Below are 27,654 nucleotides of genomic sequence, written 5' to 3'. Positions count from 1 at the left end.
TTCAGCTAAAGAGCAAACCGACATCAGCTGAGTTTGCATGAAGTACCATCCTTGCAGCTAAATTACAGGAATTTTTAATCACGTAAAATTCAAGAATAGCAATTTACAAAGTTACGCATAACTGTTAAAACCAATGAAATAGCTGTCATCTGTCTGTAATCACAGAAACGAGACAGGGGCAAAGGAGAAATAACACATCAAACCCGGCTAACAAAGAGCTCCTTTTTTCAACGACAACATTTTTCCTCCATATTCTATAGTTATGAGTCATGTGGCCGTCGAGAATGTCCACGGGCTAGAGCAGCAGGTAAGCCGCCACAGTTTTATGTGTCTTACAGTTGATGAAGAGTGTAATAATAACGGGAACGGCAGGGATAAATGTTAGCTCGCCGGCTAGCCTAGACACCGCTAACGAGATGCTATCAGGCTAGCTGGCGTTGGGTGCGCTACATTTCGACTCCCGCATGTCCCGGAGTCAGTGCGGGGCGGGGAGTAAACCATGCGGTGTGCAAAATAATATCAGTCCATAAATAAAGTTACTACAATTTAAATGGTTAACAAGGGTTTATATAACCTCTGGAAGACTTAATCATATGTCAAGTCATATTCCTGATAAAATAATAACCCAACTCAATTTTTTCAAGTTTTGCAGGAAAAAAAACCAAAAGTGTAACATATAACATTTATTGATCATTTCACTCAAAAAGGATGTAACAAAGGATGGCTATTGGCATAGTAATAACACTGTGTGTAAATTATGTCACTTAAGAGAAATAAATGACTTAGGCCATTTTTGAACATGCCTTTGTGACTTAAGCAAGATATGGTAACATATGGTATAACATATGGTAACACTTTATTTTGAAGGTGTCTACATAAGTCACACAAGTTTGTCATAAACATGACATGACAAATATGAACATTAATGTTACTTAAAAGTGTCATAAATGTTCATGACACATCCCATGTCATGTTTATGACACACTCATGTCACTCTTATGTAGACACCTTAGAGTAAAGTGTTACCAATATTAGTGTCAACAATAAAACATTGAATGTGGCAAATTGTCAAAGAAGATATGACGAAGGTACTCTTATTCACTGTCTGTGGGCATATTCAAAGATACAAAGATTCTGGATTGAGGTTATCAATTGTATATCTGAGGTGTTTAGACTCAGGATTCCCTTCTGTGCAAAACTTTGTATACTGGGAATTTATCCCAAGGATTTTAAACATATAAAGAAACAGACTAAAGTGTTCGGCTTTGGACTTTTGCATGCCATGATTGGAAAAACTGACTTCCATTACCAAAGTAAAGCTGAAGGAATTTGTACAATTGTGGGAACCATATGTGAACATTATAGCATCTGGAAAATAGGGTCATGAAATTAAAATTATCTTTATTATTATTATTATTACTATTATGTGTATATGTTTACCTGTATATATGTATAAGTTTGTATATGGGTGTGTTTATAAGAATATATGTATGTACATGTTGTTTAGGTATGCATACATGTGCATGCAGGTGTATGTATGTATACATATATATAATTTCAAGCAAATCTACCTGGTGTGAGTGGGTGTGTGTTTGAAGGCTGGGTTCTGCTCTGCATTCTTTATGTATGTTATCATTTACTTTTGTTTTGTCCGAATTTTATTGTAAAACTTGAATAAAAATATTGTTTATATATATATATATATATATATATATATATATATATATATATATATATATAAAGCATTTTCAGCCAACAGTTGCAGCTATTAAATGCAGTAAAATATCTGATTCATCATTCAAAAAAAAGAACAGTCTTTAATAACTAAATTTAGCTATTTTTTTTACTGTTGGTGTGTGCTAAATGTGGACACAGAGCAAAATAAGCGTTTATACCCGAGTGGTTGTGTCAGCTGCCCCCTGTGAGCAAATGAAGCGCACCCATCAACTATTATCTTCACTGCGTTTGTCTTGCAGCTTGATACAATAATAAAATGGAGGTGTGCAGAGATGGAGCTAGCGGGTCTGACACTCTAATAATGCAGGCTTGGGCTACAATTTAGGCCACTGGCTTTTATGTCAAACGCAGAATTGCATAGTTTGCCTTGACTGCGTCCGCCTTTAAAGAAAAAAAAAAGGCTCATTTCTTCTGCGTCACTTGCAACGTAGTCTAGCTGTGTCTGACTGGTCAGACTGTTGGATGGCAACAGCAAAGTACTGTATGTTCTCACTTGGTACTTTGCAAAGGTAAATAAGCAAGGTGTCTATTAAAGTGTTGGATGCATAATATTTTAACAAATTATGTATTTTTTCCCCTTATAGGATGGGGGGAAATGCTGCACAAGCAATTTTTTTAATGAGAAAATCAACCCCTCAGTAATTTACTAAATGTTGCTGCAGTGTTGAGGAGCATCCCGACACAATACTGAAATTCATTCTTTAGAAAGAAAAGCTTCCCTTTCTACTCAGAGAAAGCTGAGGATGCACCAACATCAAATCTTTTGCCTCTCATCACGTTGCTATTGTTTGTTGTGAAGTAGATCAATGTAGCCATAGTGGTGCTATTTAAAAAAAGGGGAAAACAATGTAAAAGGAAATGAATGTGGAAATACAAAGAGGAATAAGGAAATATATAAATAAATATAAAACTGGGAAATTTAAAGAAAAATAAACAAATATAAAAAGCAAAACCAGGAAAAGAATGCTAGGAAATAAAGGGATATAAGTAAATAACATTAAAATAATAATAAAACAGTCTAAATAAAAGTACAATAAAGTAATGTATTTGCAAAATACTAAAATATTAACAAGAATGTACAATTAAATGAGAATGCTTATTTAAAATATTTTATCTGTATATTTATATCTTTATTTATTATTTTATTTTAGACCACAATTTATATTTTAAAGGGGGAAAATTTGCAGATTACTGATATGGTAGCCGGAATAGTGACTCTTTGAGCTGGAATAAAAATAGAGCACCTTTTTTATTTGGCACCGATTTTGCAAAAGCTACTCATAAGACTGCTTTCTTGAACTAATATCTTTAAGATAAAATATTAAACATTATTGTAGATTATACGAACATTCTATTGCATTGTCAGCTAATTTTACAAAATAAGTAATGAATAAAATAGAAATTAATATTAATAGCAATGTACTGTATATTCAATATGAGTTTATTTATGTAGAATTTTATTTTTCAGTACTCCTATAACTCAATATTTGATTTGTTGTATCAGGTGTGCACTGGTTCAGTTGGATCAAAAACCTGGATCAGTTTGACTCCCCTGCATTAGATTAAAGATATATAACTTTAGTTTGTTCTGCTGAAAATAATCCTTGTTTTTCCACCTATTTGTGTCTCTCCAGCTCGCTGTGCTAGACTTGAGTGCGGCAGACGGACAAGGTGGAGGCACCAACCGTAAGCAAGAAAACCTGTTATTTGTTAGAAGTGTTCGGACTTTTCATTTTCTCCTGCTAATGAATGTGCACAGACATTCACCAACCTGAACATTTTACCTCCACAACGATGATAAAAGACCACAAACGAGGAAGTACTCCACAGAGAGTTAATTGGGAAAGATAAGGTTTCATTCACTTCACTGACAGGCAGGACAAATTAGACGATGAGTTTGGAAATTTATATTGGATTTCCATGGTTTCTAGCTTCATACTATGTGCACAGATCACTGGTTGTGTGGGGTGCTTCTGAAGTTTCTCATCATTTAAAATCAAGTCCTTTAAGTCTGATATATCATTAAATGATGTTGGACACTGTCTCTCTCTGTCTGCAGATCGATACATTCCTCCACATTTACGGAACAAAGACGCTTCCAAAAATGGTGTGTAGCATCAAGTTAAAGCTGTCCTGTGGAGTTTTCTTGTAAACAAACAGAAACATTAAGTTATGTTTACATTTAGTGCTAATACAGGGTTCCTACGGGTGCTGGAAATCCCTGAGTGCTTGAAACCGCTTAAATTGTAGCTACTTAGAAACAGGTGACACACTTCGAAACTTTGTTTTAATTTGTCACACTGTAGAATGCTGTCACGAAAACACAATTTTGGTTGTTTATGACACAAAAAAGTGTAATTTTAAAGTGATGAAGAAGAGGAATAATCAGTGCACGGTATATACTGTTTTTACTGTATATACATACAGCTCTTAGGTGCTGGAAAAGCTTTTGAATGCACCTTTTAATATGCCTAAATAGTGCTGGAATCTGACTTCGGAAAAGCATCTTTATTCAGAATATTGAGCTTTGTTTACGTCCATGTGAGCTAGCTCCTGTGCCTGTGCTGGTGCATTGCTGCGTGTCTTTGCACAAATGCACTGCTCCTGTCAACTGTTGATGGGTGGGATAGTGTGAAACTGGTGGCAGGATGTGAACCGTGTCGCCCGCTTGTTTGCATGTCAAAGTGTGCATGCACAATGCAAACAAAATGGGAGGCCCACTTGGAAAACCATTGCTCCATCATACTAACGGGGTCAAAACTCCACAGGGTACCTTTTATTTAGTGCATTTGTTTCTGATAAAAACCACAACTTAAACAGCATCTTCCTGCAGGAAATGCCTTTGCAGCGGGTCGACAGGGTGGCTACACTATAGCGCCTGCAGCTAACTGTAAGTGGACTTCTTATACAGGTACATCTCAGAAAATTAGAATATAATGAAAAGTTTAATATTTTTTGTCAATCATTTCAGAAAGTGAAGTGAAAAAGTGAATACTGAGAAATGTCAAGCCTGTTTTTCTTGTAATTTTGATTCTGGCTTAGAGATAATGAAAAGCCAAAACTCAGTGTCTCAGAAAATTAGAATATTGATCAGAAGTTGAATCTGCTGGTCCTGGGTCAGTGTTGGTTTGGGGCCATGTCCTCTGCTGCTGTTGGTCCACTGTGTTTTCTGAAGTCCACAGTCAACATAGCAGCCATCTAGCAGGACATTTCAGAGTCTTCATGCTTCCACAAGCTCTTTGGAGATGCTGCTTTCATTCTCCAGCAGGACTTGGCACCTGCCCACACTGGCAAAGGTACCAAAAGCTGCTTCAATGACCATGGTGTCACTGGGCTGGACTGGCCAGCAAACTGGGCTGACCTGAACCCCATAGGAGTCTATGGGCTGTTGTCAAGAGGAAGGAGAGAGACACCAGATGACCTGAAGGCTGCTATAAAGGCAACATGGTGCCGTAGGCTGATTTCCTCCATGCCACGCCATAGTAATGCAGTAAATCATGCAAAAGGAGCCCAACCAAGTATTGAGTGTATAGAAATGAACATAGTTTTCAGAAACATGACATTTGTGTTTAAAATATCCTTTTTCTTTATTGATCTTATGTAATATTCAAATTTTCTGAGATCCTTTTTTGTGTTTGAGTTTTGGGTTTTTATTATCTCTAAGCCAGAATCATCAAAATTACAAGAAAAACAGGCTTGGAATATTTCACTCTACGTGTAATAAATCTATGTAATGTATGGAGTTTCACTTTCTGAAATAATTGACAAAAAATATTGAACTTTTTCATGATATTCTAATTTTTTGAGATGTACCTGTAACTCTGCATTTGCATTTGGCTTCCATGCGCATAATTTTAATCTAATTTTCACTGTTGTATTATTGTTCTTTTCTCCTGCTCCAGATGGTTGGGATGGGGGGCGCAACAACTTTGTTAATGGCTACCATGACAACCGAATGGGTGGCGGCAACACGTTTAACCGAGGCCCGCCTCGCATGGAGCGGGGCCGAGGAGGCATCGGAGGCGGTTACCGAGGCAACCGGGGCGGAGGCTTCAACCCCATCAACCCTGCACAGCCAATGGCCTTCGGAGGCTACGAAAATAAAGGTGGGATTTGTTTTTATTCCTCACTCGTGAATCGGATATCTCAAGGAAGCCTGGAGGGGATTTCTCCAAATTGGCACAAATGTCACTGTAGCCGCACAAAATAAATGTTAGGCTATAACTCAGGGATTCATGCGCTAATCATGACAAAATATTTTACATGAAACAATCCCGTTATTGTATTTGTTTGTCTTCTGGCGTCACAGACCTGACCCGACATGACCGGAGCTAGATTCACTAACACGGCTGCTCAAATGAAAAGGAGTTTACTGTTTCCGTTCGGCAGAGTCATGAGGACAACCATCTGCCTTTTATTTGCAATTTATTTGCAATTGCATTTACATTTATAAGTTCCGATGTGGTGATAAAAGCTCTGAGAGTATCTTGGATGCTGCTGTATGAACCCTGAATGTAAGATCTGCTCTGCAGACCTGCAACGGTTAGTCAACTGATTGATGAATCAATGGACAGAAAAGGTAATCGCCAACTTTAATGGTAATTGATTAAGCGTTAAAGTAATAAATCTTCCAAATATGGCAAAAAATGCAGATATTAGTGTTTCAAATATGATATTTTCATGCTTCTTTCTTTGGGTTTCGACTGACAAAACAAGACATTAAAGGACCTCACCTTGGACTTTGTGACATTTTATGTAATGTATATATTATTGTGTGTGCATGCTTTGGTTGCATATATCCCATATTTTCCTCATTCACACCCTGTTGAATCCTGCACTAATAACAGTACATGCATGAAGGTGTCTTCTAATACTTTTGGTTTATTCACCTCGTGTCAGATGCAGGCGGCTGGAACACTGCCAAAGACGCCTATGGCAGTTTTAGCAACAACCGAGGGAAGTCTGCATTCTTCAATGACAGAGGGAACGCTAATAGAGGACGGTAAGGAGACGAGACACGCAGTCACACTTAATCCTTCTTTCACAGGACTTCTTTCCTCTTTTTCTGCACTGAAACAACTTTTAGAAGGTGTTTCACAAACCTGTTTTGTCTGTTAAAGTGTTGGATGAAAGAAAAAAGCGTGTAGCATGACTTTATTGATATCATACTAGATCTATGGCTGTTGCTTTCCCCTGACCAACAGAGGGAGCTAGAAGCAACAAGGACTGCAGAGTGAGGCAACATGGCCATTCCAAACATTGCAAAAAATACAAACATTGTAAAAAATACATTGTAATTAGGAGTGCACCGATTGCAATCTTCTGGCCGATCACCGATTTTTAAAAAGCCTGACCTGCCGATTCCGATTTTGGCTGATACAGATTTTTTATAACTCACAGCATACACCTTTTAATGTTTGAATCTTATTATATTGAAAAACAATAACAGAGCAGTACTTTCCTTTTAACAAATAAAGGAAATCACAATGTCTGAAGTAGTTAATAAAATATTGAACTTAAAATAAATAGCAACAATTTACAGGACAAACTAACAAAAGAACTGCAACCATAAATAAAGTGTCCTGAGTTTTTGGTATCGTGCTCAGTCATGCAGAAGTACGCGTACATGCAGACGCACTTTCAGACCTTTGCGGAGGTAGATAAGATCGCTAGATAAGATCGGTTTGACGTAAAAGAATCAGCAGATCACCGATCCTGCAAAATTAAGGAAATCTGTGCCGGCCGATCGATCGGTGCACCACTAATTGTAATACATTTAAGTGTCACTTGTAGAATTTGGAGAACATCCCAGCAGCGTCACATCTTGTCGCCGTCTCTGTGTTGTGTTCAGGTTCGAGCATGGTGGGTTCGGTGGCGGCGGTGGAGGAGGAGGAAACAGCCGCTGGGTGGAGGAGTCCAGAGACGAGGGAGACTGGTCCAAACCAACACCACGTAACGAACGACTTGAACAGTGAGTCTGTGCTTTTTATTTTTTTACAACAGGAAATATCAGGGAAACTGTTCACCAGAGCTTTATCCTGAAATAATGACTTATTGCTGGTTTTATTGTGCCATAGAATAATAAACGATAAAAAATTACAGATCAGACGTCACAAAAAAAAGTCATTTTCAATTTTAAATCGTCACTGTTCTTTATAACGTGGAATTTATATATGGTTAATTCACGAAACCCCCAGGCTTATGATGGAACAATCAGGGAAAGGGTTGAGTATTTTATCAGGTTTGGGTCATTCAGTCTTTGGGAATTATTCGCCTGTAATAAAAATGTCATGGCACTTGATTAATAACGGCTAGTCATCACAAAGAAGTAAGGTATGAGGTTGTGAAAATGTTTTTAACTCCTGTTAAATCAAACATAATGTTATAGACTGAAGTTTGTTACATGCAAGTTAGAGCACATATTTCATGACATTGCAATTCCTGAAGACAATTTTCTCTCATGGGTGGCCAAAGTTGTCCGATTAGCAACCTCTTCTTTTACTGTTTACTGACATTTATGCAGCTTTGTTTTTTTGCTCTTAATCAGTCAATGGAAATGTGCTTTATTCACATTTTCTTTAATGCAACATTTAAAAATTTGGGTTGAAAATTTGCTTCGACTCTAATGGAAACATGGCTAGTGTCACCATTCATTTGCTCACATTTTTCCTGCCAATATGGCAGTGTAAAAAAAACAAGCCAACAATCTATTTCTATTGTAATGGTTCTTATGAGCTATTTTTGTTGTTATCATTATATTTGTCCATGACTGTATGTCATTATACAGTATAGTATGTCATAAACAGATTATCTTCAGGATTTTGGACTATGTTTTGGGCAAATCAGGATCTTGAAAGACCATAGGTTATGGAGTAAATTGACAGTTTTCACAATTTTACTTTTTATAAACCAAATAAGAACATAATTGGCCGTGTCTAATAATCTATAGTTTAAAAATCTGCAGTGCGTGAAGAAAGATATGCCCAAAGTCAAGTCAAGGTTTATTTATAGAGAACATTTAAAAACAACTTTAGTTGACCAAAGTGCTGTACAGGTTAAAATACAATAAAATCATACACAAATATAGTAAGAAATAAAAAACAATGAAAACAAGTGTTTATTATAAATCACTGCTAAAATGTGTGTCTTCTCTTGTGCTCTGTTTTCTCTGCAGCGAGCTGTTCTCCGGCAGTAACACTGGGATTAACTTTGAGAAATACGATGACATTCCCGTCGAGGCCACAGGACAGAACTGCCCTCACCACATCGAGAGTGTAAGCTGCCGGATGTTTTATTATATAGCAATGCACGAGTGGTATACTCTGCCTGAGTTTATACATGTGTGTGTGTGTGTTGTGTAGTTCCAAGACGTGGACATGGGTGAGATCATCATGGGTAACATCGGCCTGAGTCGCTACACCAGACCGACCCCTGTCCAGAAATATGCCATTCCTATTGTCAAGTCAAAGCGGGACCTCATGGCCTGTGCACAGACAGGTAGGACACACACACACACACACACACACAGTAAACCTCCCTAGTCTAATCTAGTCTAGTCTAGGCTTGGTTACCCAATAAATACCTCCAGAAACTTCAATTCATTCAGAACTGTGCTGCCCGAACTCTGATGAAAACTCACAAATACGACCACATCACCCCCATTCTTCAGATCCTACACTGGCTTCCTATAACCTCAAGAATTCAATACAAGATCGCCCTCACCACCCACATTTGCACTTTTAAAAAAGGACTTAAAACTTTTTTGTCCAGGCAGGCATTTTTAGGTTGTCCCTAGATGTTTTTATTATTGTCTCTGCACATTTATCTCCTCCTTTAGCTGTTTTCTTTAATGTACTTTATTACCTCTGTCTTTTTATCTACTGCTGATTTTAGCGTGTCTGATTTTTCTCTTAGTCTTTTGTTTATTTTGTTTCTGGTTTCTGTGGCACTTTGAGATTTCTTTATGAAAAGTGCTTTACAAATAAAATGTATTGTTATTATTATTATTATAAACCATATATGAAACGCCTTGTGTCTGCAGGTTCTGGGAAGACTGCAGCGTTCCTGCTGCCGATTCTCAGCCAGATCTACACTGATGGACCAGGAGAAGCTCTGAACGCAGCTAAAGCATCCGGCCAGGTTAGAAAAGTAATGGCTCTTTATTTCCTCAAGGTTCTGAAATGGACTGAAACACATTTATCAGGGTTGCCGGCGGGTTTGAAAAGGTACGATAAGAACGTGTTAGACCCGCCTTCAAAATAAGAGCAAACACAACTGAGTCCACCACAGAATTTACAAGAAGACTGTCAAAATAAAATGCCTTGGAAAAAAAACAAAGAACACTTATTCTCTTCTATCTTCTCTTAAATGTTGCTACGTCAGAACTATTTTATATCTGTGAAACTATGAATCTTTGACTTCACTGTGCTAAAAATAACATAAATTGTTGTTACTGCAGTGATGTGTTGTCATTGTACCACAGGAGAATGGAAAGTATGGCCGCCGTAAGCACTTCCCCATCTCACTGGTGTTGGCTCCAACCAGAGAACTGGCACTCCAGATATATGATGAAGCCAGGAAGGTACGTACACACACACACACACACACACACACACACACACACACACACACACACACACACACACACACACACACACACACACACACACACACACACACACACACACACATTCTTGCACTTCTATCTTTGTGAGGGCCCTCATTGTTATAGTGAATTCCTTGCCAAGGTTAGAATAGTTTGGAGTTTAGTTTTAATTTTAATTTTGTTGTGAATTTTTGTTTTCAAATCCAGTTAGTTTTAATTAGTTTTTAGAGTGAGTTTGATAGTTTTAGTTTAGTACTTATTTTATGAAATGCTTTAGTTTTAATTTAGTTTTTTTTTACCAGTATTGAAGCCTGAAAACATTCATCCGTGTGTTTCTTCAACCTTGTTCTCTTTGTCTGTAGTTTTCCTACCGCTCCAGAGTGCGTCCCTGTGTGGTGTACGGGGGAGCAGACATCGGCCAGCAGATCAGAGACCTGGAGAGAGGCTGCCACCTGCTGGTGGCCACGCCCGGACGACTGGTGGACATGATGGAGAGGGGCAAGATTGGACTGGACTACTGCAAGTAAGCCATGGACACTTTTTAACCCATTTAGGCCTAAAACGCCTGGAAAAAATGCCTGTAAAACCTCTGGGCGATTTTAATGTAACCCCCTAAAACCTGAAGTTTTTCTGGAAATTCAACAGAAGTGTCCCAGGAAAAGTCCCATGTTGCATTGCGACACTCCCACATGTATTCTGATGCATTTCATTGGCGACCGAAAATAGGTGGAAAAAACTACAAATACTACAAAACGACGTATCTGCTTTCCCATCTTTAATGGTAGAATAACGCAAGAGAACCCCCGGTTTTAATGGTAGAAATTCGTTAATGCTTTCTTGGCTTAAATGGGTTAATGATGCCACTGTTGCTGCCATGTTAATCATCTCCCTTTGTGTCTTCTTCCCTTCAGCTACCTGGTCCTGGATGAGGCAGATCGTATGTTGGACATGGGATTCGAACCACAGATCAGACGCATCGTTGAACAGGACACGATGCCACACAAAGGCATCCGACAAACCATGATGTTCAGCGCAACCTTCCCTAAAGAGATCCAGGTAGATTCACAGTAATCTGTCGCATGTTTTTCCCATTACAGAGGCTTTGGAGAAGTCTTTGTTTTAGACTGTTGTCATGACTATTGGGGCCATTTGCAAAACGTCTTACTGAAAGAAGAAAGCATGATCTTGACAATCTTGAGTTTTTGGAAACTCTATGAAAACAAACCAACCATGGCTAGAAGAAGGGGGAACTCAAAATGTCTTTTGTGCAGTATAATTATAATGCTTGAACAATTTGATGAAATACCACTATTTTAAGATTAGATTTGGTATTTTTTTGCCAAATAGAAGCATTCATCAAACATGAATCTCTCCAAGGACTACTGGAGAAATTTAAAAATCTATGATGGTTCTCTGGTGGAAAAGTGTGTCCTGCTCCCTCTGGGTGGGGAGAGAGTGACTGAGAGTTCAAGTATCTGGAGTGAGGCTAGAACAGAGTGTGAGACGGACAGGCGGTTTGCTGTGGCGTCAGCAGTGACGCAAGCGTTTTTGTGGTGAATGGCCGGAAAGCGAACAGCCTGTGAACGCCTCGGTCCCCCAGGAGGAGTTGGATTTTATGGCAGAGAGGGACATCTGGATCACTTTGCTTAGCCTGCTGCCCCCGCAACCCGGCCCCGGATAAACGGATGAAAGTGGAAGGATGCATGGAGATTAGGGCTGGGCGATATGGACTTAAAGTCATATCCTGATATATTTACAAAACAATACAATAAATCTTTATTATACACCATGGTGGAAATTAGCCTTCGGTTCACTGTAAAGATACAGAATTTCATTAAAAACATACAGCAGTTGAGAATGCAGTTAAAACATAGAATAAGAAAAGAAAAAGACAATTAAGAGCAGTTAAAAATTAGTGCATCACTTATGTTGAGTTGAGGAGGCAAGTCGTGTTGAGGATAAAAGATTTTTTAAAGGCTCCCTTAGCTAGTGGGACCCTGTAACGTCTCCCGGACTTCAGGAGCTCAAATTGGTTGGTTCGGGGGTGGGTGGCTGTAATGTTCCTGGCCTTCCTCATTGTCCTCTCTGTGTACATTTCTGTTAGTGACTTTTGGAGTTGTCCCACTATTTTGCTTACCCCCGACACAATTTTGTTTAGTTTGGTTTTACATTTAAAACTTAAGGAACCAAACCAGACAGGAAGATAGGCTGAATATCGATATACAATATATATCCCGGTATTTTTATCGCAAGGTGAGAGCAAATGTTCATTCAAAGTCAAATTTAAGTTTGAGTTAAGTTTATTTAAGTGAACATAAATACTGTTTAACAACAGGAGTACCTTTTTTCAAAAAAAAAAATCAAAGCTCCATAAAGTCCATATTTAAATAAAAAGATATCTTAAATAAAAATAGCCTATGAAATAAAATAGGCCGATCTTTTTCTGAGAGTCATATTTACATGAGAAAAGAATAACGAACATTACAAAAGAACTAAATATGAAAAAACCCTCATAAGGGCAGCATTTATATATAAAGAAAGAAAAAAAAGTTGAACTATATGGATATATGATATGGTCTAATTCCATATCCCATTTAAAAATATACTGATATATCTTTTATATCAATATATCATCCAGCCCTACTGGAGATCGATTTACAGTTTCTGACTTTGATAAATGGTGTAATTATTTCTAAAGAAAACATTCAAACCCAGCAGCGTGTTGTGGGGCTCTGAGGATTCTTATCAGACTAAACAAGACCTGAAATGAAAACAGTGAAACTAGGACCGAGTTTGCCCAGACAGTGCTGAAAATCTATTTTTAAAAAAAACATATTTTTCTGCTCCGCCTCCAGATCCTGGCCAGGGATTTCCTGGAGGAGTACATCTTCCTGGCGGTGGGCAGAGTGGGCTCCACCTCAGAGAACATCACTCAGAAAGTTGTGTGGGTGGAGGAGAGCGATAAGAGGTCTTTCCTCCTGGACCTGCTCAGTGCTACAGGTGAGACAGTCGGAAAATATTAACAGCTTATTACCTTCACATGTCTTCTAACACTGCATAAAACTTCAATTTGAGCTTCTGCTAACACACATAAACACACACAGAATGGTTTTATTTCCCCAATCCTTTTACCATTATCATATTTCTGTCCTCTCATCTCAGCACAGTGTAAATTTAGACAATTTTCTAACGTTGAGCAGTGAGAATGTTCCATAAAAAGACCGTAGCTTCCAACAAATATTTGATGTTCCTTCCATTTAAAAGGGACGTGTTTGTGGTTGGGGAAAATACGCCATTTTTCTTGTGGTAGTAGAACAAATGTTGAGGCAAACCTCGGGTGCGTCAAACATACAGAGCTGGTTTTCTGCTGCTGACTGAGTGCAGTTGACATGTTGGTGGTTTTGGTGTGGTTTTATCCAAAGTCATCCCCAGCGAGGTACAGGACAATACTGGAGACAACATAGAGAAACCTGGTAAGGTCCTCAATGGGGAAACTTGTATGTGTCATTTCATATTTGAAATAATTTTGCCTGCCCTTTTGATGTGGATGGAGAATCCCCTTTTTGTTTATTCGGTTATATTTGGTTCTGTGTACCATTTCATGAGTCCGGTTTGCTCGGCTTGAATCAGACATGCCTGTTGTATTTTAGTTTTTTTTAGTTTTTTTTGTGGCATCTTTATGTACAGTACGTTGCTGTGGTGTCTTCGTATCCGAAGCGAAGCCTTGATGGAGAGAGTTGCTCACGTTGTAGACTCAACAGTTAATGAATGGATACACAAGTTGCCCTTTATTTCATAATCTGTTAATAAGCAGCAGGGGGGTTGAGGAAGATATTGAATCACATTTCTGCTAGTAAGAGACACTGATACCGATATACAGTTATGGAAAAAATTATTACACCACCCTTTTTGTTCAATTTCTTGTTCATTTTAATGCCTGGTACAACTAAATGTATATTTGTTTGAACAAATATAATGATAACAACAAAAATAGCTCATAAGAATTCAATTTAAGAGCTGATATCTAGACATTTTCCATGGTTTTATTGATGATGATTTTGGTTATTAACAAAAAAAACATGGAAAATGTCTAGATATCAACTCTTAAATTAAACTCTTATTATCATATTTGTCCAAACAAATGTACCTTTAGTTGTACCAGGCATTAAAATAAACAAGAAGTTGAAGACTACAGTTTTGTTTTGTGCTACAAACAAACTCTTTCCATCAGCGGCTCTAGTCACCACAACACAGTGCTGCTGTTACTCTTGGATATTATTTCTTATAATTTTATTTATTTCTTTTTCACACTGCACTTCCTGCTGCCTGTTTCACTATTCTGTTGGTAGAAAAAAATGTATGATGTGATCAATTTAAACTGCATGTTAGGTGTATGTATCACTCCCAGGACTAGATATCCTTATAAAACTCACTCTTTATAACCTGTCAAAAGGGCAAAAACAGTGACATAATTTAAGGATCTCTACCTAGGATACATAAAGGTTTTTTCAGACTAAAAGTGCATTATTTGTGCAAAAAAAAGCACAATAATTTAGAAAACCTATTCACACTGAATCCAAAACCTCCTTATTTGACAGTACATTATATTTTTTATATTTTTATTTAATGCAGATTAAAAACAAGCCAATCGAAGTAGATTTTGTCATTATCAGTATAGCTGATTAGGGGAAAACATGCATTCATTCCGAAGTGCATTAGATATTATACTACAGACATTAATTGTGTCAGAAATTACATGGAGTCGTTGTAAAAGATATGAGACTATAAACCCTGACCATTTAGGACAGCAATAGTCAGTTATTATAATAACGAGCATATGAGCTCACTGTGTTTTATCAGCTGACCATTAAACCTTGTATTAAAGGTCATGTATCACTAATAAACACGCCTGATGAACACATTAGAATCTGTTCAAACAGGGCGATGAAGCTCAGCACTTACACTCAAAATATTGTCAACATATATTCCATATTTTTGATTAGTTTTTCCCCTGTGAAAAGTATTTAAAATGGTGAATTATTGTTATGAACCTCAAGAAAAGATATTGTGACTTTTGTGTCAAAATCTGCAGATTGTGTGACATCAAATTGTATTGAAATGTCACAAAGCTCCTTGCAAGCTGACATCACTGTTTTGTTCAGGATAAAATCTGACTGGTTGGTTTTTTTCAGGTGTGGTGTATCCATGGCAACACACCTGACTTTTCTACTTTGCACCATTCAAAATCTGATATTTGAAAAACATGAAAATGCTGCAGCTATTTGAATCTTGACCGCCACGTTTGCCCAGCTGCCTTTTTAATGATTCATCTCAGGTTTCTTTCCTCTCCGCTCGACAGGTAAGGACTCGTTGACTCTGGTGTTCGTGGAGACCAAGAAAGGCGCGGACGCCTTGGAGGACTTCCTGTACCGGGAGGGCTACGCCTGCACCAGCATCCACGGAGATCGCTCCCAGAGAGACAGAGAGGAGGCTCTGAGCCAGTTCAGATCAGGAAAATGCCCCATTCTGGTGGCCACAGCGGTCAGTAAAACCCAAACTGTACATTACACACATACAGGTGCATCTCAATCAATTCGAATATCATAGAACGTTTATTTATGTAAATAATTTAATTAAAAAAGTGGAAATAACACATTATATAGATCCATTACACACAGAATGAAACATTTCATGTCTTAATTTATTTAGTTTCTTCTAATTATAATGATTATGGCTAACATTTAATGAAAACATGAAATTCAGTGTCTCAAAAAAAAATTTAATATAACAAAAGACCAATTTTAAAAAGTATGTTTAATATGGGAATGTTGGCCTCTGAAAAGTATGTCCATCTGCAACCATGAGAAAAAAATATTTTTTTTCTTATATTTCACAACAACAGAAATAGCTCATAAGAGTTAAATTAAAGAGATGATATCTAGACATTTTCCAGGGTTTTCTTGATAACGATTTTAGTTATTATCAAGAAAACCATGGAAAGTGTCCAGATATCAGCTCTTTAATTAAACTCTTATGAGCTATTTTTGTTGTTATCATTATATTTGTCCAAACAAATGGACCTTTAGTTCTAACAGGCATTAAAATAAACAAGAAATTGAAGAAAAAGGGTGGACTTTTCCATCATCTTCTAATTTATTGAGATGCTCCTGTATGTGGTAGCAAAGATAAGGCTCTTGGCATGTGTGTGACCTTTTCCTTTCTCTTTTAAACACTCTCAGGTAGCAGCTCGGGGTCTGGACATCTCCAATGTGAAACATGTCATTAACTTCGACCTGCCCAGTGACATAGAGGAGTATGTCCACCGTATTGGACGTACAGGACGAGTTGGAAACCTGGGTGAGACTACAGATGATGTCAGATCGATTGTGTTAAACCCACACATATGTCTGTGATGACTTACTGGGTTGTTGTTTTGTTCGCCTACAGGACTGGCCACATCATTCTTCAATGATAAAAATGGGAACATCACTAAAGACCTGCTGGACATCCTGGTAGAGGCCAAACAGGAAGTTCCCTCATGGCTGGAGAGCCTGGCCTATGAACACCAGCACAAGAGCAGCAACAGAGGGCGCTCTAAGAGGTACACACACACACACACACACACACACACACACACACACACACACACACACACACACACACACACACACAATCTCCACCTTTTCTCCTTTTCACTGACTGATTAGCCTCCAGCAACACGTTACACTGCCATCTGCTGACCAAAGTACATTACTACAGCTTTGTTTTATTCAGTTTCTTTAATTAAACATTTCATTCTCCTCTTAACCCTCATTAGGGACATTTAAGCTTTTTAATTGATTATTTTTTTTGTATGATTTTGCTTGTTTATACATTTGGCATGAACTTTTTCCCCCAAATGTTGATGTATACAGCAAGGTTATAATAGTATTGGATTTTTCATTAGTTTTAGTTTTAATTTTTTTGTTTTCAAACTCAGTTTGTTTTAATTGGTTTTTAGAATGAGTTTGCTAGTTTTAATTAGTTTTTATTTTTTGAAAATGCTTAGTTTTTATTAGTTTTAGTGTTAGTTTTAGTTTTTTTGTAATGGGCTGTGTGTTTGGTAACATCCAAAGTTTACCGAGAGTTTTTTTTTTTTTTTTAAACTCGTTTTTATTTTTATTTCAGTTAATGAAAATGTTTTTTCAATTCTAGTTTTCGTTATTTTGTTATTTTTCGTTAACTATAATGACCTTTGGTATACAGTGGTCAAAATTATTAGACCACCATTGTTTAAATTAAACAAGAGTTTAATTTAAGAGCTGATATCTAGACATTTTCCATGGTTTTCTTGATAATGATTTTGGTTATCAAGAAAACCATGGAAAATGGCTAGATAATTTAAAAATGGACAAGAAATTGAAGAAAACAATGGTCTAATAATTTTTGTGTTTTTCAGGGAGCTCACTTGTGTTGGATGTAAACAATTTGTCTGATTTTGCCGCCAGGTTCTCTGGCGGTTTCGGAGCTCGTGATTATCGCCAGACGGCTGCCGGAGGAACCGCCGGAGGGTTCGGAGGACGTGGAGGACGCAACCAGGCCGGACACGGAGGAAACCGCGGCTTTGGAGGAGGTGAGTTAAAACAAACTGAGCTTGTTACTTTTGGTAAACTGAGAACACCTTCAATCAATCAATCAGTCAATCAATCAGACTTTATTTGTATAGCACTTTTCATACAAGAGAAATGTAACACAAAGTGCTGCACATATTGTTTTTTTTATTTTTTGCTAATACTCAAGAGTCAAGAGGAATTTTTTTTGTATTTGGCAACTGTTGAGATTTGCAATTTACACTACATTTAGATTTATGATTGATTTTTATTTTGTTGTATGGTTTTTATTTCTTTATACAGACATACATACATCATTTTCTATATATTTTTTAGTATTTTTTAATATCATCAAGAATAGCATTATCGTAAAAAATACTCTGAAGATTTGTAAAAACAAAGCACAAACTGAGGAAGCTCCATCTCAGAAGCAGTGAGGAAACACTGGAGGCAGGTTAGAAATTAATTAGATAAAATAAATAAAAATAAGGTTAAAAAAAAACCCAAAAGTAAATAATTACAATAAAAAGTAAAAGATGAAAGATACATATATATATATATATATATATATATATATATATATGATTGATTGATAGATAGCAAATAAATAAATAAAAGAGAAGATGTTGTAACACTAAGATGCATGAGCAGAAAAATATTTTAAATTTGCTCTTAAAAATGCTTTATTTCCTTAAGTTCTCTGCGTTGTTTCTTCCCTCTCAGGTGGTTTCGGTAACTTCTACACCAGTGACGGCTACGGAGGAAACTACTCACACTCTCAAGTCGACTGGTGGGGCCAGTAAAACTGGGTTCCTCCTTTCCCTCTCTACTCATCCCTCTTTCTTCTTCTCACTCATCCTCCTTTCTTTCTCCACACTGTCTGCACCCCATCCATCTCCTCCCCTTCATAACCCCAAGAACCCACGTGCATGTTATTAAACTATTTATACTCATTTATATAGCCCTCCTTCCGTCCCTTTTCGCTCAGATCTTTTAAATTCTTGTCATTTCCATCTCCACCTTCGTCTTTATAGTCCTCCATCTTTTCCTTCTCTTGATTTCTGGGTAAATCTCACCTTCTACAAGCGACCACAGTATAAAGGGATTCAATTTTAGTTTTCAGCACTATAGCTAGCCACCAGCTGGCGAGTTCCTTTAGTTTCAGTGGGGACATTTTTGAACAGTTTTCTCCTCTTATGGCAAGTGCTTGAAGAAAAATAACCAATTGAAGTAAAGTTCTAGGTGTTCCTTTAACCCCATATGACTAGATGGATTGAATAGTTACGGTGAGTTAGTCCTACAACACAGCTGTAGAAGACAAGGGGGAAATCACATTTTTTTTTTCCACTTAAGTTTTGAGTTTTGGCTTCATTGTGTTTTTGTCTGCATTCACCCAAAGCCAGCCAGGCGTCCTGTGTACCTTCACATGTCATCTTTGTATGTAACGCATGGCCATGTTGTAAATCACCGGCCAAAAACTTTTCTAAAACTAAATAGCGCAGAGATAGACAAGATGTCAAATCTGAAGAAAATATGTCTGCATATAAATTCAAAATGGGAACCGGCTGATAGAAAGCAGCCACAAAAACAGATTTTTTTTCTCCTTTTTTTAAAACATCTTGAAGTCTTGATTTCCAGAGATCTGAGAAAGATGTGTAACAGAGACAGAAGGGACAAGGGGCTGGACAAACTGAAACACCCAGCCAGTTGGACGCCAGCAGACATTGTCGCCCATTAGCATTGATGCTAGCAAACAGCATTTCCTTTGTTTGAAACAAAAACATAATGGAGGATCATTTGTTTCTGTACTGTGCCTTTAAGAATTTGAACTTTGTCTCTTATTTCCGTTGTTTTAATTGCCATAATACATAAGTGGCTGCAAGTATTGGCCAACTGTGACTAAAAAAATGTGTATTTAATGTCATGTATGGGTTTAAACATGTTTTTTGTTTATTTATATTTGGAAGGAAACAAACTAGGCTTGAACTAAATCAAACCTTGGCAAAAAAAAAAAACTAAACAAAAACTGCGATGAGGAAACTCAAAGCGACTCCTTATCTGTTCAAATTCATCAGAGTTCAAACTCTGATGTGCTAATTCCCAAAAGCATATTACCACTGTACATATTTATAGATTCTTTTGATATACCCTCATCCTGAGTGATTAAAATGGGTCAAAAAAAGACATTATACGCGTCTTATTCAAGAGAAGTTTTTTGCATTAGTAGCCACTGAGCAGAGACGACAACAGTTGGTTTTATGCTTTTGGGAAACCGAGTCCTACTAATTGACCTATATGTCACACTCTGGTTTGAGCTTGAGTTTGAGTTTCTCAAAGGCATCTTGTCACTAATAGTTGGGTCGCATTACGTCAGTCACAGAGCCACTGAGGGGAAATTACGCCCAGATGTGCAGCAGCAGTCCTGCTTTGTTCCCATTTGAAGTCAGATTTTCATTCTCAATTCGATCCTCTATTGTTGTCCACGGACAGGTGGAGCACTTTTTAATTAAAAACGACAAATAAAGCTTTTGAAATCTGCCCTAATTCGCAGTACAACTATAATCTAAGCAGCGAAAGAGGAACAAATTCTTCAACCACGTCACCACCAGGGACCTAAGCTTTGCTTCAACACTTTTGGGGTGCAGGAATTGAAACGGCTGCTGCTGAAAACACCAAGTGTTGTCAGTGCCTGTGGCTGCTCAGCTGACTCTTAGTGCCACCATGCTCTTCCGTGGGAAACGCGCTCCGCTTCCACCACAAACATTGAAACCCTTGTTTGCCAAAAGCTTCTTTCAAGGGGGATACACAACTAAAAGGCTTAAAGAGTTCAAAATGTTTTTCGCTCACTCTATCCTGGAGAGTTACATGAAGAGTCTTCTCTAAAATAAGTCATTCCAGTTTATTTGTTAGGTCTTTTTAAGATCTGTTGAGGTCAGGGATCAAAGTAAAGACTTGGATAATCTCGCCGAACCCATTTCACAGCAGGGACAGCCCAGCCGGGGCTTTCCAGGGGATGTGATACCACAACTTCACAGCACATTTTAGCCACGTCTTGCTGTAATATGATTCGCAATTCCAGCCTTGTGTAGCAAGGAGAAGGCAGTGCAGACTTGGATCGATGTGTTGGAGGTTTAAAAATTACCCCAAACTGTCCCTGCAGCTATTTATTCGCCATATTTTAAGGTCCAGTTTTAGCCCTTCTCTTGCACACAGAAAATAGAACATTCCCTCTTTATTCTTACTATTCATTCAAGCCTCATAGCTGCATGTGTGCTGCATGTGCTACAAATTAAAAGGACACCTCGCAGCTCAGCATTGCACAGTTTGCACTGCATTGGCACGGCTCCGTTTGACTCAACTCCAGACCCTTTTGGTCCCTAAGTTGTTGCCGTATGAAAGTGCTGTGACATCATCTTTGATGCAACACGGAGTCCTTTCATCGGCGACCAAAGTAGAAGTGTAGTGAACAGTGGACTTGTGTGGGATGCTGTTAAAATTGGGGTCGTATTGACGATAGCTTGGCTATTTAAAAATGTCAGGTTTGTGTCGTGCAGTGTTTTAACTCCACCCTCAAGTATCGGCGTGGAACGTCGAATGACCAAAAAAGTGCAAGAAAAAGACAAAGTCATGTAGATTTGAGTCGGGCAATATCAAGCAGTGAAAAACTGATAAAATTGGCACAATACAACAAAACATCTACAACACATAGGAACACCTCATTAATTTCTTGTGACTTAATGGGTGCCTGATCCCTGGTTAGCCCCTCTGAGCCCTGCTGTGGAACCGGATGTCTATGTTTTATCCCTGATTAAACTTCTAAAAGGAGCGCCACTGCACGTTTGGACGGTTCAGTGGTAGAAGTCCAATCCCCCATTGTGTTAATAGCAGCATAAAAAAGCCCCAAAAAACGCTCTGTTGCTACCTTGTGGGGGGAATTGTTAACTTTTCATCAGGGTCTTAATTTGTTTTGTTTACATGAACAACTTTAGCGAAGTGAAAATATAGCTTAAATGTAAATAGTTCAACTCTTCTTAAAAACCGAAAGAGAAGAATCTCCACTAAAAAAAGAATGTGAATTACAAGTGAACACTTGTTGTGTAGAAAATCACGTTTGATCACTCGACGTTGGACCAGACAGTGTCTCAGTGGGCAATTTGAACACAATCGGCAGATTTATTCTTTAGACATATTATTTAATGAAAAATGCATGTTTTCACATACCTAAACAAATAATAGGGATTGATTTACCAATTAATGCTCTCGAGACAGATTCCCTCAAATTGCCCACTGGCTTTGACAAACGACGGCTGGACCAAGACAATAAAACATATGCAAGTGTTGTTGTTTTTTGGTCAAGGAGTTAAAAATGCCAAGCAAATAGATACAATTCTACAGCAGGCTTTAGTTATATTAGAACTCTGTTTTTTCCCCGTCATCTGTGATTTGTATTTATTTATTTTATTTTATTTTTTTACCACTTTTTAATCAGAGGTCGTGTTCAGGTCGATCTGTTTCCTTCAGGGAAACGAGTTGGCTTTAACATCTTTTTTTGAGGAGTTTCTGGCAGAGTAATGCTGAAGGACTCAGGATTCAGGCAGACAGTGTTTTACTATATCTCACTAAACCTAGTTCATCTTGTTGTGGTTAAAATGAGGGGCCAGTTTAATGTAAAGGGATGCTGCGTTGAAGGACAGTTGTCATATTATGTTAGAAATAAAAAATGGCCACTTAAAACGGAACCAAATATAGAAAAGAAGTTTGCATTATCTTTCAGCTAAGTGTGGTTCAAAACACGATTTTTCTGTCAAGTTCAGATAAAATTATGCGCACAGCGATTGCATTGTGGACCAGAACTGTTTGGGGTGTCCCAATAGATGATTTTAGCACTATCAGAGGATTTTTCTGTGGCCATGACGTGAATACCACACTTTAATTTCTCCTGCGGCAATGGTAGAGAGAGCTGTAGTTCAGTGTGAAAATGACAATAAGTTGAAGATAACATTGCAAATGACAATCAAGTATGAAGGATTTGCTTAGTTTATGCATCAACACAACTCTTTAAGTTGCACTTTTTTTTATTTTAAGTGTGAGTACGCCTTTTAGTTTTCTGAACCAGCTGTCTTATTGGCAGTTGTTTCTAATTTCTAACACCCAACTTGTGAAACGGATCTGCACAGGCAGACAAATGCCAAACTGAATCTCATTATGAATATACACTCCTGGATGTTGTTACAAAATCAGAGTCTACCTTTAAACATGAACCGAATAAGCGTTTTAAATGCCTGACTGTCATACTTCCTGTGTGCAGCCTCTCGTGTTTTAGTAATAAGTGCTGCTCTCGCTGCCTAAATTCAAAGGAATCCCTTTTTAGTGAAGGAATCTGGTTCAGTGTGCAGACATTGCTGTGCCTTCTAACAGCCACTAGAGGGCAGATGGAATAACCGTGAACAAATGAAGGATGCAGTGATGCAGAGACTAGGGATTTGCTGTTTTAATGCAATAGTGCAGATAGGAATTTGTGATTTATATAGCAGGGAGTCATGGAAGGTAAAACTTCACTTTACCTCACGTTCATCTTGTTTGTAGAGCAATCTCGTCATGTAGTGTTGTTCAGAGTACGCACATATATATGCAATGCATTTAGGTCTGTTTCTCAACGGGCGGATCACATCTGTCAGCTGTAATTATCAGTTGGAGCAACATGTATCTACCACTGTGCCCCAAACCCCCATCCCACCTTGTCCAAAACGCCCCCCTGGGTACTGAACTTCAGCAGTAAGTGCAATACAGATAAATTACTTGCGGCTTGCTTTTCACTTTGCTGTCACCGAGATTCTCCGCGGGAGTTTTGTTCGGGCCGTTTTCTGTCCGTGCGCCGCGTGCGTTAGCAGAAACTGGCACAAGTGAAATCAGCCTAAAGTCTGAAAAACACGTGCGCGGTGCCTTGAAATAACTGAATCACTGATTCACTTAAGTCTGACGTGTGTTGGTTAGGGCTGGGTATTTATTTTTTTTATATATACAGATAAAAGAGTTAAAATCATTCCGTGAACGATTTCTTTTAATGTAGAAATATAGCAAAGGCTGCAGGTGTAGATGTGCATGTGGCATGAATGTACACGGAAGTCGCCACAAGTGTTAATCTTAAGTGTTCTCTGTTAAATAACACAATTAAAACATGGCTTTAAACTTTGTGTATGCTTTAAGAACTGTCTTGTAATCAGCAGCACAGATACAGAAACAATTCAGGCAGAAGCTTTTTACAGATTAATTTATTAGACAGTAGAAGAATAATCAAAAATTTGCTTAAATTATAAATAGGGCAATCAAAATAGTTTAAGGGAAAATGGCAGAAAATGCTCTTTTTAGCATCAGAAACAAGACATTTAAAGACATCGCTTTGGACATTTTTTTTCCTGATATTTTATAGGTTAACCACTAACTGAATAATTCCACAAACAATTGTCATATTATTAATAATTAAAATAATCATTAGTTGCGAATGAAGGCTAAATGTTGGACTCTAATGCCATTATTATCAGCCTCACTTGTTGTTTGTCTTTGTCAGCACCAATTAACACAAGCTAGCATGCTGTCCCACTCAGGAGTGTGTGAGTAAATGTGAACAAATCCATATCCTCCCTAGTAAATGAGCTTAGATGTATCATTTGTTTGGACTAGCAGCTTTACTTCATCAAGTAAGACATCCAGTTTATTTCCTCTGAAAGAAAAGTTCTCATTTAGAAATCCAGCACTTTAGTTTTTTTGGTTTTTAAATATCTTAAAAACCTTTTTTGATGCCTTAAATTCAAGGGTGATACCCAGCCCTAATGGAGAAGATGGTGACGTTGGTTACACTGTATAAAGCGTCGCTATGGTAACTAACTTTTCAGCAGGAGTGCTTTGATTGTCAGTGAACAATTAATGGTGCTATGCTCCCATTGCTGCGGCCTGCAGGCCCCTCTGTTGTAGAAATCCCATCCTGTTTTACAATAAATACTTCAGTTACTTAGTTTAATGTTCAACTAAAGTCTTCTGTAGTACATGTCCTTTAAAACCTCAGAGAGGTATGAAGGAGTGAGTGAGTGAGTGTTTGAAGTGTAGCGCAGCCAGGTGTGAAAAAGAGGTGGTGCGCTTGTGTGTGTGTGAGTGTGTGTGTGAGTGTGTGTGTGTGTGTTGTATGGAAAGATTCTTCCAGATATGAAACCGTTTTTTGGGACCAGTTGGAGATGTAATTAACAGCAACCGTAGGAATCAGCTGTTTGCACACAGAGTTCTCGAGTCTACTTTCGCTGCTAGTTTGTGTAATTTATCAAGCATTTTTGAGAAATATTTATTTTTATAAGCCTAATACAAAAGTTGATATTTTACAAAGTGACTTGACCAAAAGACAGTAAACAAAAACACTGGCACTTGAATGTTGAATGTCATTGGTATGAGTGAAAATTTCTATTTTTCTGGGGTAGTGTGAGCTTTTTAATGTTAAAGATGCAACGTGTAGGGGTTTCTCTTTACATATGTCACCGTTACGGCTCGGGATTAGGATCAAATGCAAAAAGGTTTTAAAAACAAAATTCGTCACTGGTGCCAAAACTAATTCAAATCATCTGTTTGCCAGAAATCTCAATACTCCAATACTCAATAGCCACTAAAAAGCAAACCCATACTACGTGCACATCTTTTCATGTAGAACGCGTCTCCAACCTCCTACCACTGTACTAGAATGAAGCCAAAACATCCCAGATATGCAACGGGGATGTGAATACTCCTCCATGACTAATCATGAGTCTGTCACAACACCTTTTTTTTGTAGAATAAAATTAAAACCAATTACAAAAATTATCACGAACATAGAAAGACCTAAAATGACTAAACAAATGTATTTGGGGCTTATATTGTAGGAGCGATTATAGACAAGTTTTAAAGCTTTGAGTCCGACATTTTGGCTGTCAGCGTATGTTTTTTTTTTTTGCTAACTGCGCATAGATCGGTATCTGAAATTATACATTCATCTCAGGCTAGTGCAAGTTATAAATAATATATAAATCAAGTGATAAATCAAGTGAGAAGTAGGGTTATTTTCCTTCTTCTTTTTGACTCCTTTTTGCTGCCAGCCGAGTCGCCCTCTGCTGGTCACCTTAAAGAATGCAGGTTTATGTCACTTCCACAGTGGCTTCACTTTTTAGACCCAGAAGTTGCCACTTGGAAGCGATTATGGTGATGTTTTGCCTTCACTTTTGACTCTTTTTGCTGATCCAGTTGTCTGAAAATCAGGCGTTCTCTTACGAGGTGGCATTACTACTCATTCTATAGAAGTATTTAGTTTAAAAGTTTCACCCAATGTGTACTTCCCATAACAGGGCTCTTCCCTTTTTCTGTGAACATTACGTAAAGATGTGCACGTGGAGTCATGCAGAGTTAAAGCACCGGCAGTTGATGTGACCGTGACATATTAAGAGAAACATCCTACACGAGTTACCTTTAAAGTCACATTGGACTCAGTATCAGATCCATAAACCCGTTTGTGCGACAGGTTCCATTGCCAATAATGATAATCAACCATAAGCAGCCATTTTTAATTGGCAAACAAAATTTGAGACAATACCACCAGATATGCCAAGGTTTGGATTAAAAAAAAAAACAATTAACAAAATGTTACGATCAAAGACCATTTTGTAAAAAAAGAAAAAAAAAAGAAACATGCAGTACAAAAAACAAGTGTCCAGATTCTCTCCAAGTCAGATGTTGTTGTTGTTTTGTTTAGTTATTTTCATTGGAGTCTTTACACTTTTCCTTCCCGTTAATACCCTTGTTGTGAATGTCTGGCAAGTGGTGATCTTTAAAGTCTTCATAACACAGAATTAACTGTGGTTCTATTGCTATGTTGTTGTGATTTGCATATTTTCAGGCATCAGTGTTTTGATGCTCATGTGGGGAAGCTACTGGCCAATCAGAAATGGGGAAAGATGACCTGAAGCAGGTGTCTTTTATACAAGTTTTTATTGCTTGTAGCTGATTCATCCGTCTCTTACACGAGAACATTTTGCAGCTGCAGACATTTTGCAGTTATATTATTCTGGACAAATCTGATTGTCCATCAACAGTAGCCTCAGTGACCCAGAATGCAATGCTAAAAAGATAAGGTACGTAGGTGAAAAACAACACTTTTTGTATGCACAAACAAAACGATTCATTGCTCCTCTCTTGTTGAGGCATTCTGGGAAACAAAGTGGGGACACCAAACGAACACTTTGAAGCTTTATTTTACTTTCAATTCATCAAACTTTTTAGAGGGTTATTTCATAAGAAGTGTGTAGACATATTTAGGAATGATTGCTGTTTAGTGACTGAATTGAAATGAGATAAAGCGGCAGTGTTGTCGACATTTCTGACTGGCCAGACCCCTCAAAGTGGACTCACGGCACCTGCAGCCTGGTAGTTAGTATTTGCTTTATGTATTAGTTTAGCAGTTGTGCACGAAGAGGAGCACTGCACGAAGAAAAAAAACTGTGCATCTATTCTGATTTTACCACAAATAAAGGTTTGGATTTGCAAATGTAAAGAGTGTTTTGATCCATTTCTTCTTGTTTCTTAAACGAACAATATATCATTTTCCGGCGCTGTTTGACACAAAGCTGAAGCTAATGTTTCCTCAGCTTGTCTCTTCAATAACTTAAAAGTCTGATGAGAAAAGCTTTTTTTACTATCTGTATTGTGTTGCTT

The 27,654-nt window shown here is 37.8% G+C and overlaps 1 protein-coding gene across 6 annotated transcripts; it reads left to right on the top strand.

Annotated features, from left to right (window-relative positions):
* Positions 1 to 4: 4 nt before the first annotated feature.
* LOC131963129 (ATP-dependent RNA helicase DDX3X-like) lies at positions 5 to 27,493 on the top strand. Of its 6 annotated transcripts, none has more exons than XM_059328274.1 (19): positions 5 to 307; positions 3,372 to 3,423; positions 4,571 to 4,627; positions 5,640 to 5,843; positions 6,643 to 6,739; positions 7,589 to 7,708; positions 8,912 to 9,011; positions 9,099 to 9,234; positions 9,779 to 9,876; positions 10,220 to 10,318; positions 10,705 to 10,865; positions 11,254 to 11,398; positions 13,198 to 13,342; positions 13,765 to 13,815; positions 15,678 to 15,883; positions 16,582 to 16,699; positions 16,790 to 16,943; positions 17,830 to 17,954; positions 18,655 to 27,493. In XM_059328274.1, exons 1-19 carry the CDS (start codon positions 263 to 265, stop codon positions 18,732 to 18,734), a joined length of 2,193 nt encoding a protein of 730 aa, XP_059184257.1. In that variant the 5' UTR covers positions 5 to 262; the 3' UTR covers positions 18,735 to 27,493. The 6 variants fall into 6 exon arrangements, with proteins under 6 accessions (XP_059184257.1, XP_059184256.1, XP_059184258.1 ...); XM_059328273.1 differs by having other exon boundaries at positions 6,637 to 6,739; XM_059328275.1 differs by having other exon boundaries at positions 6,637 to 6,739; positions 13,765 to 13,820; positions 15,707 to 15,883.
* Positions 27,494 to 27,654: the final 161 nt, after the last annotated feature.

The sequence above is a fragment of the Centropristis striata genome, chromosome 24 (genome assembly GCF_030273125.1).
Source record: "Centropristis striata isolate RG_2023a ecotype Rhode Island chromosome 24, C.striata_1.0, whole genome shotgun sequence".
In the NCBI taxonomy this organism is placed as follows: Eukaryota; Metazoa; Chordata; class Actinopteri; order Perciformes; family Serranidae; genus Centropristis; species Centropristis striata.
Note: the sequence above shows the minus strand (reverse complement) of the source record. Positions and strands in the feature narration are given on the sequence as shown.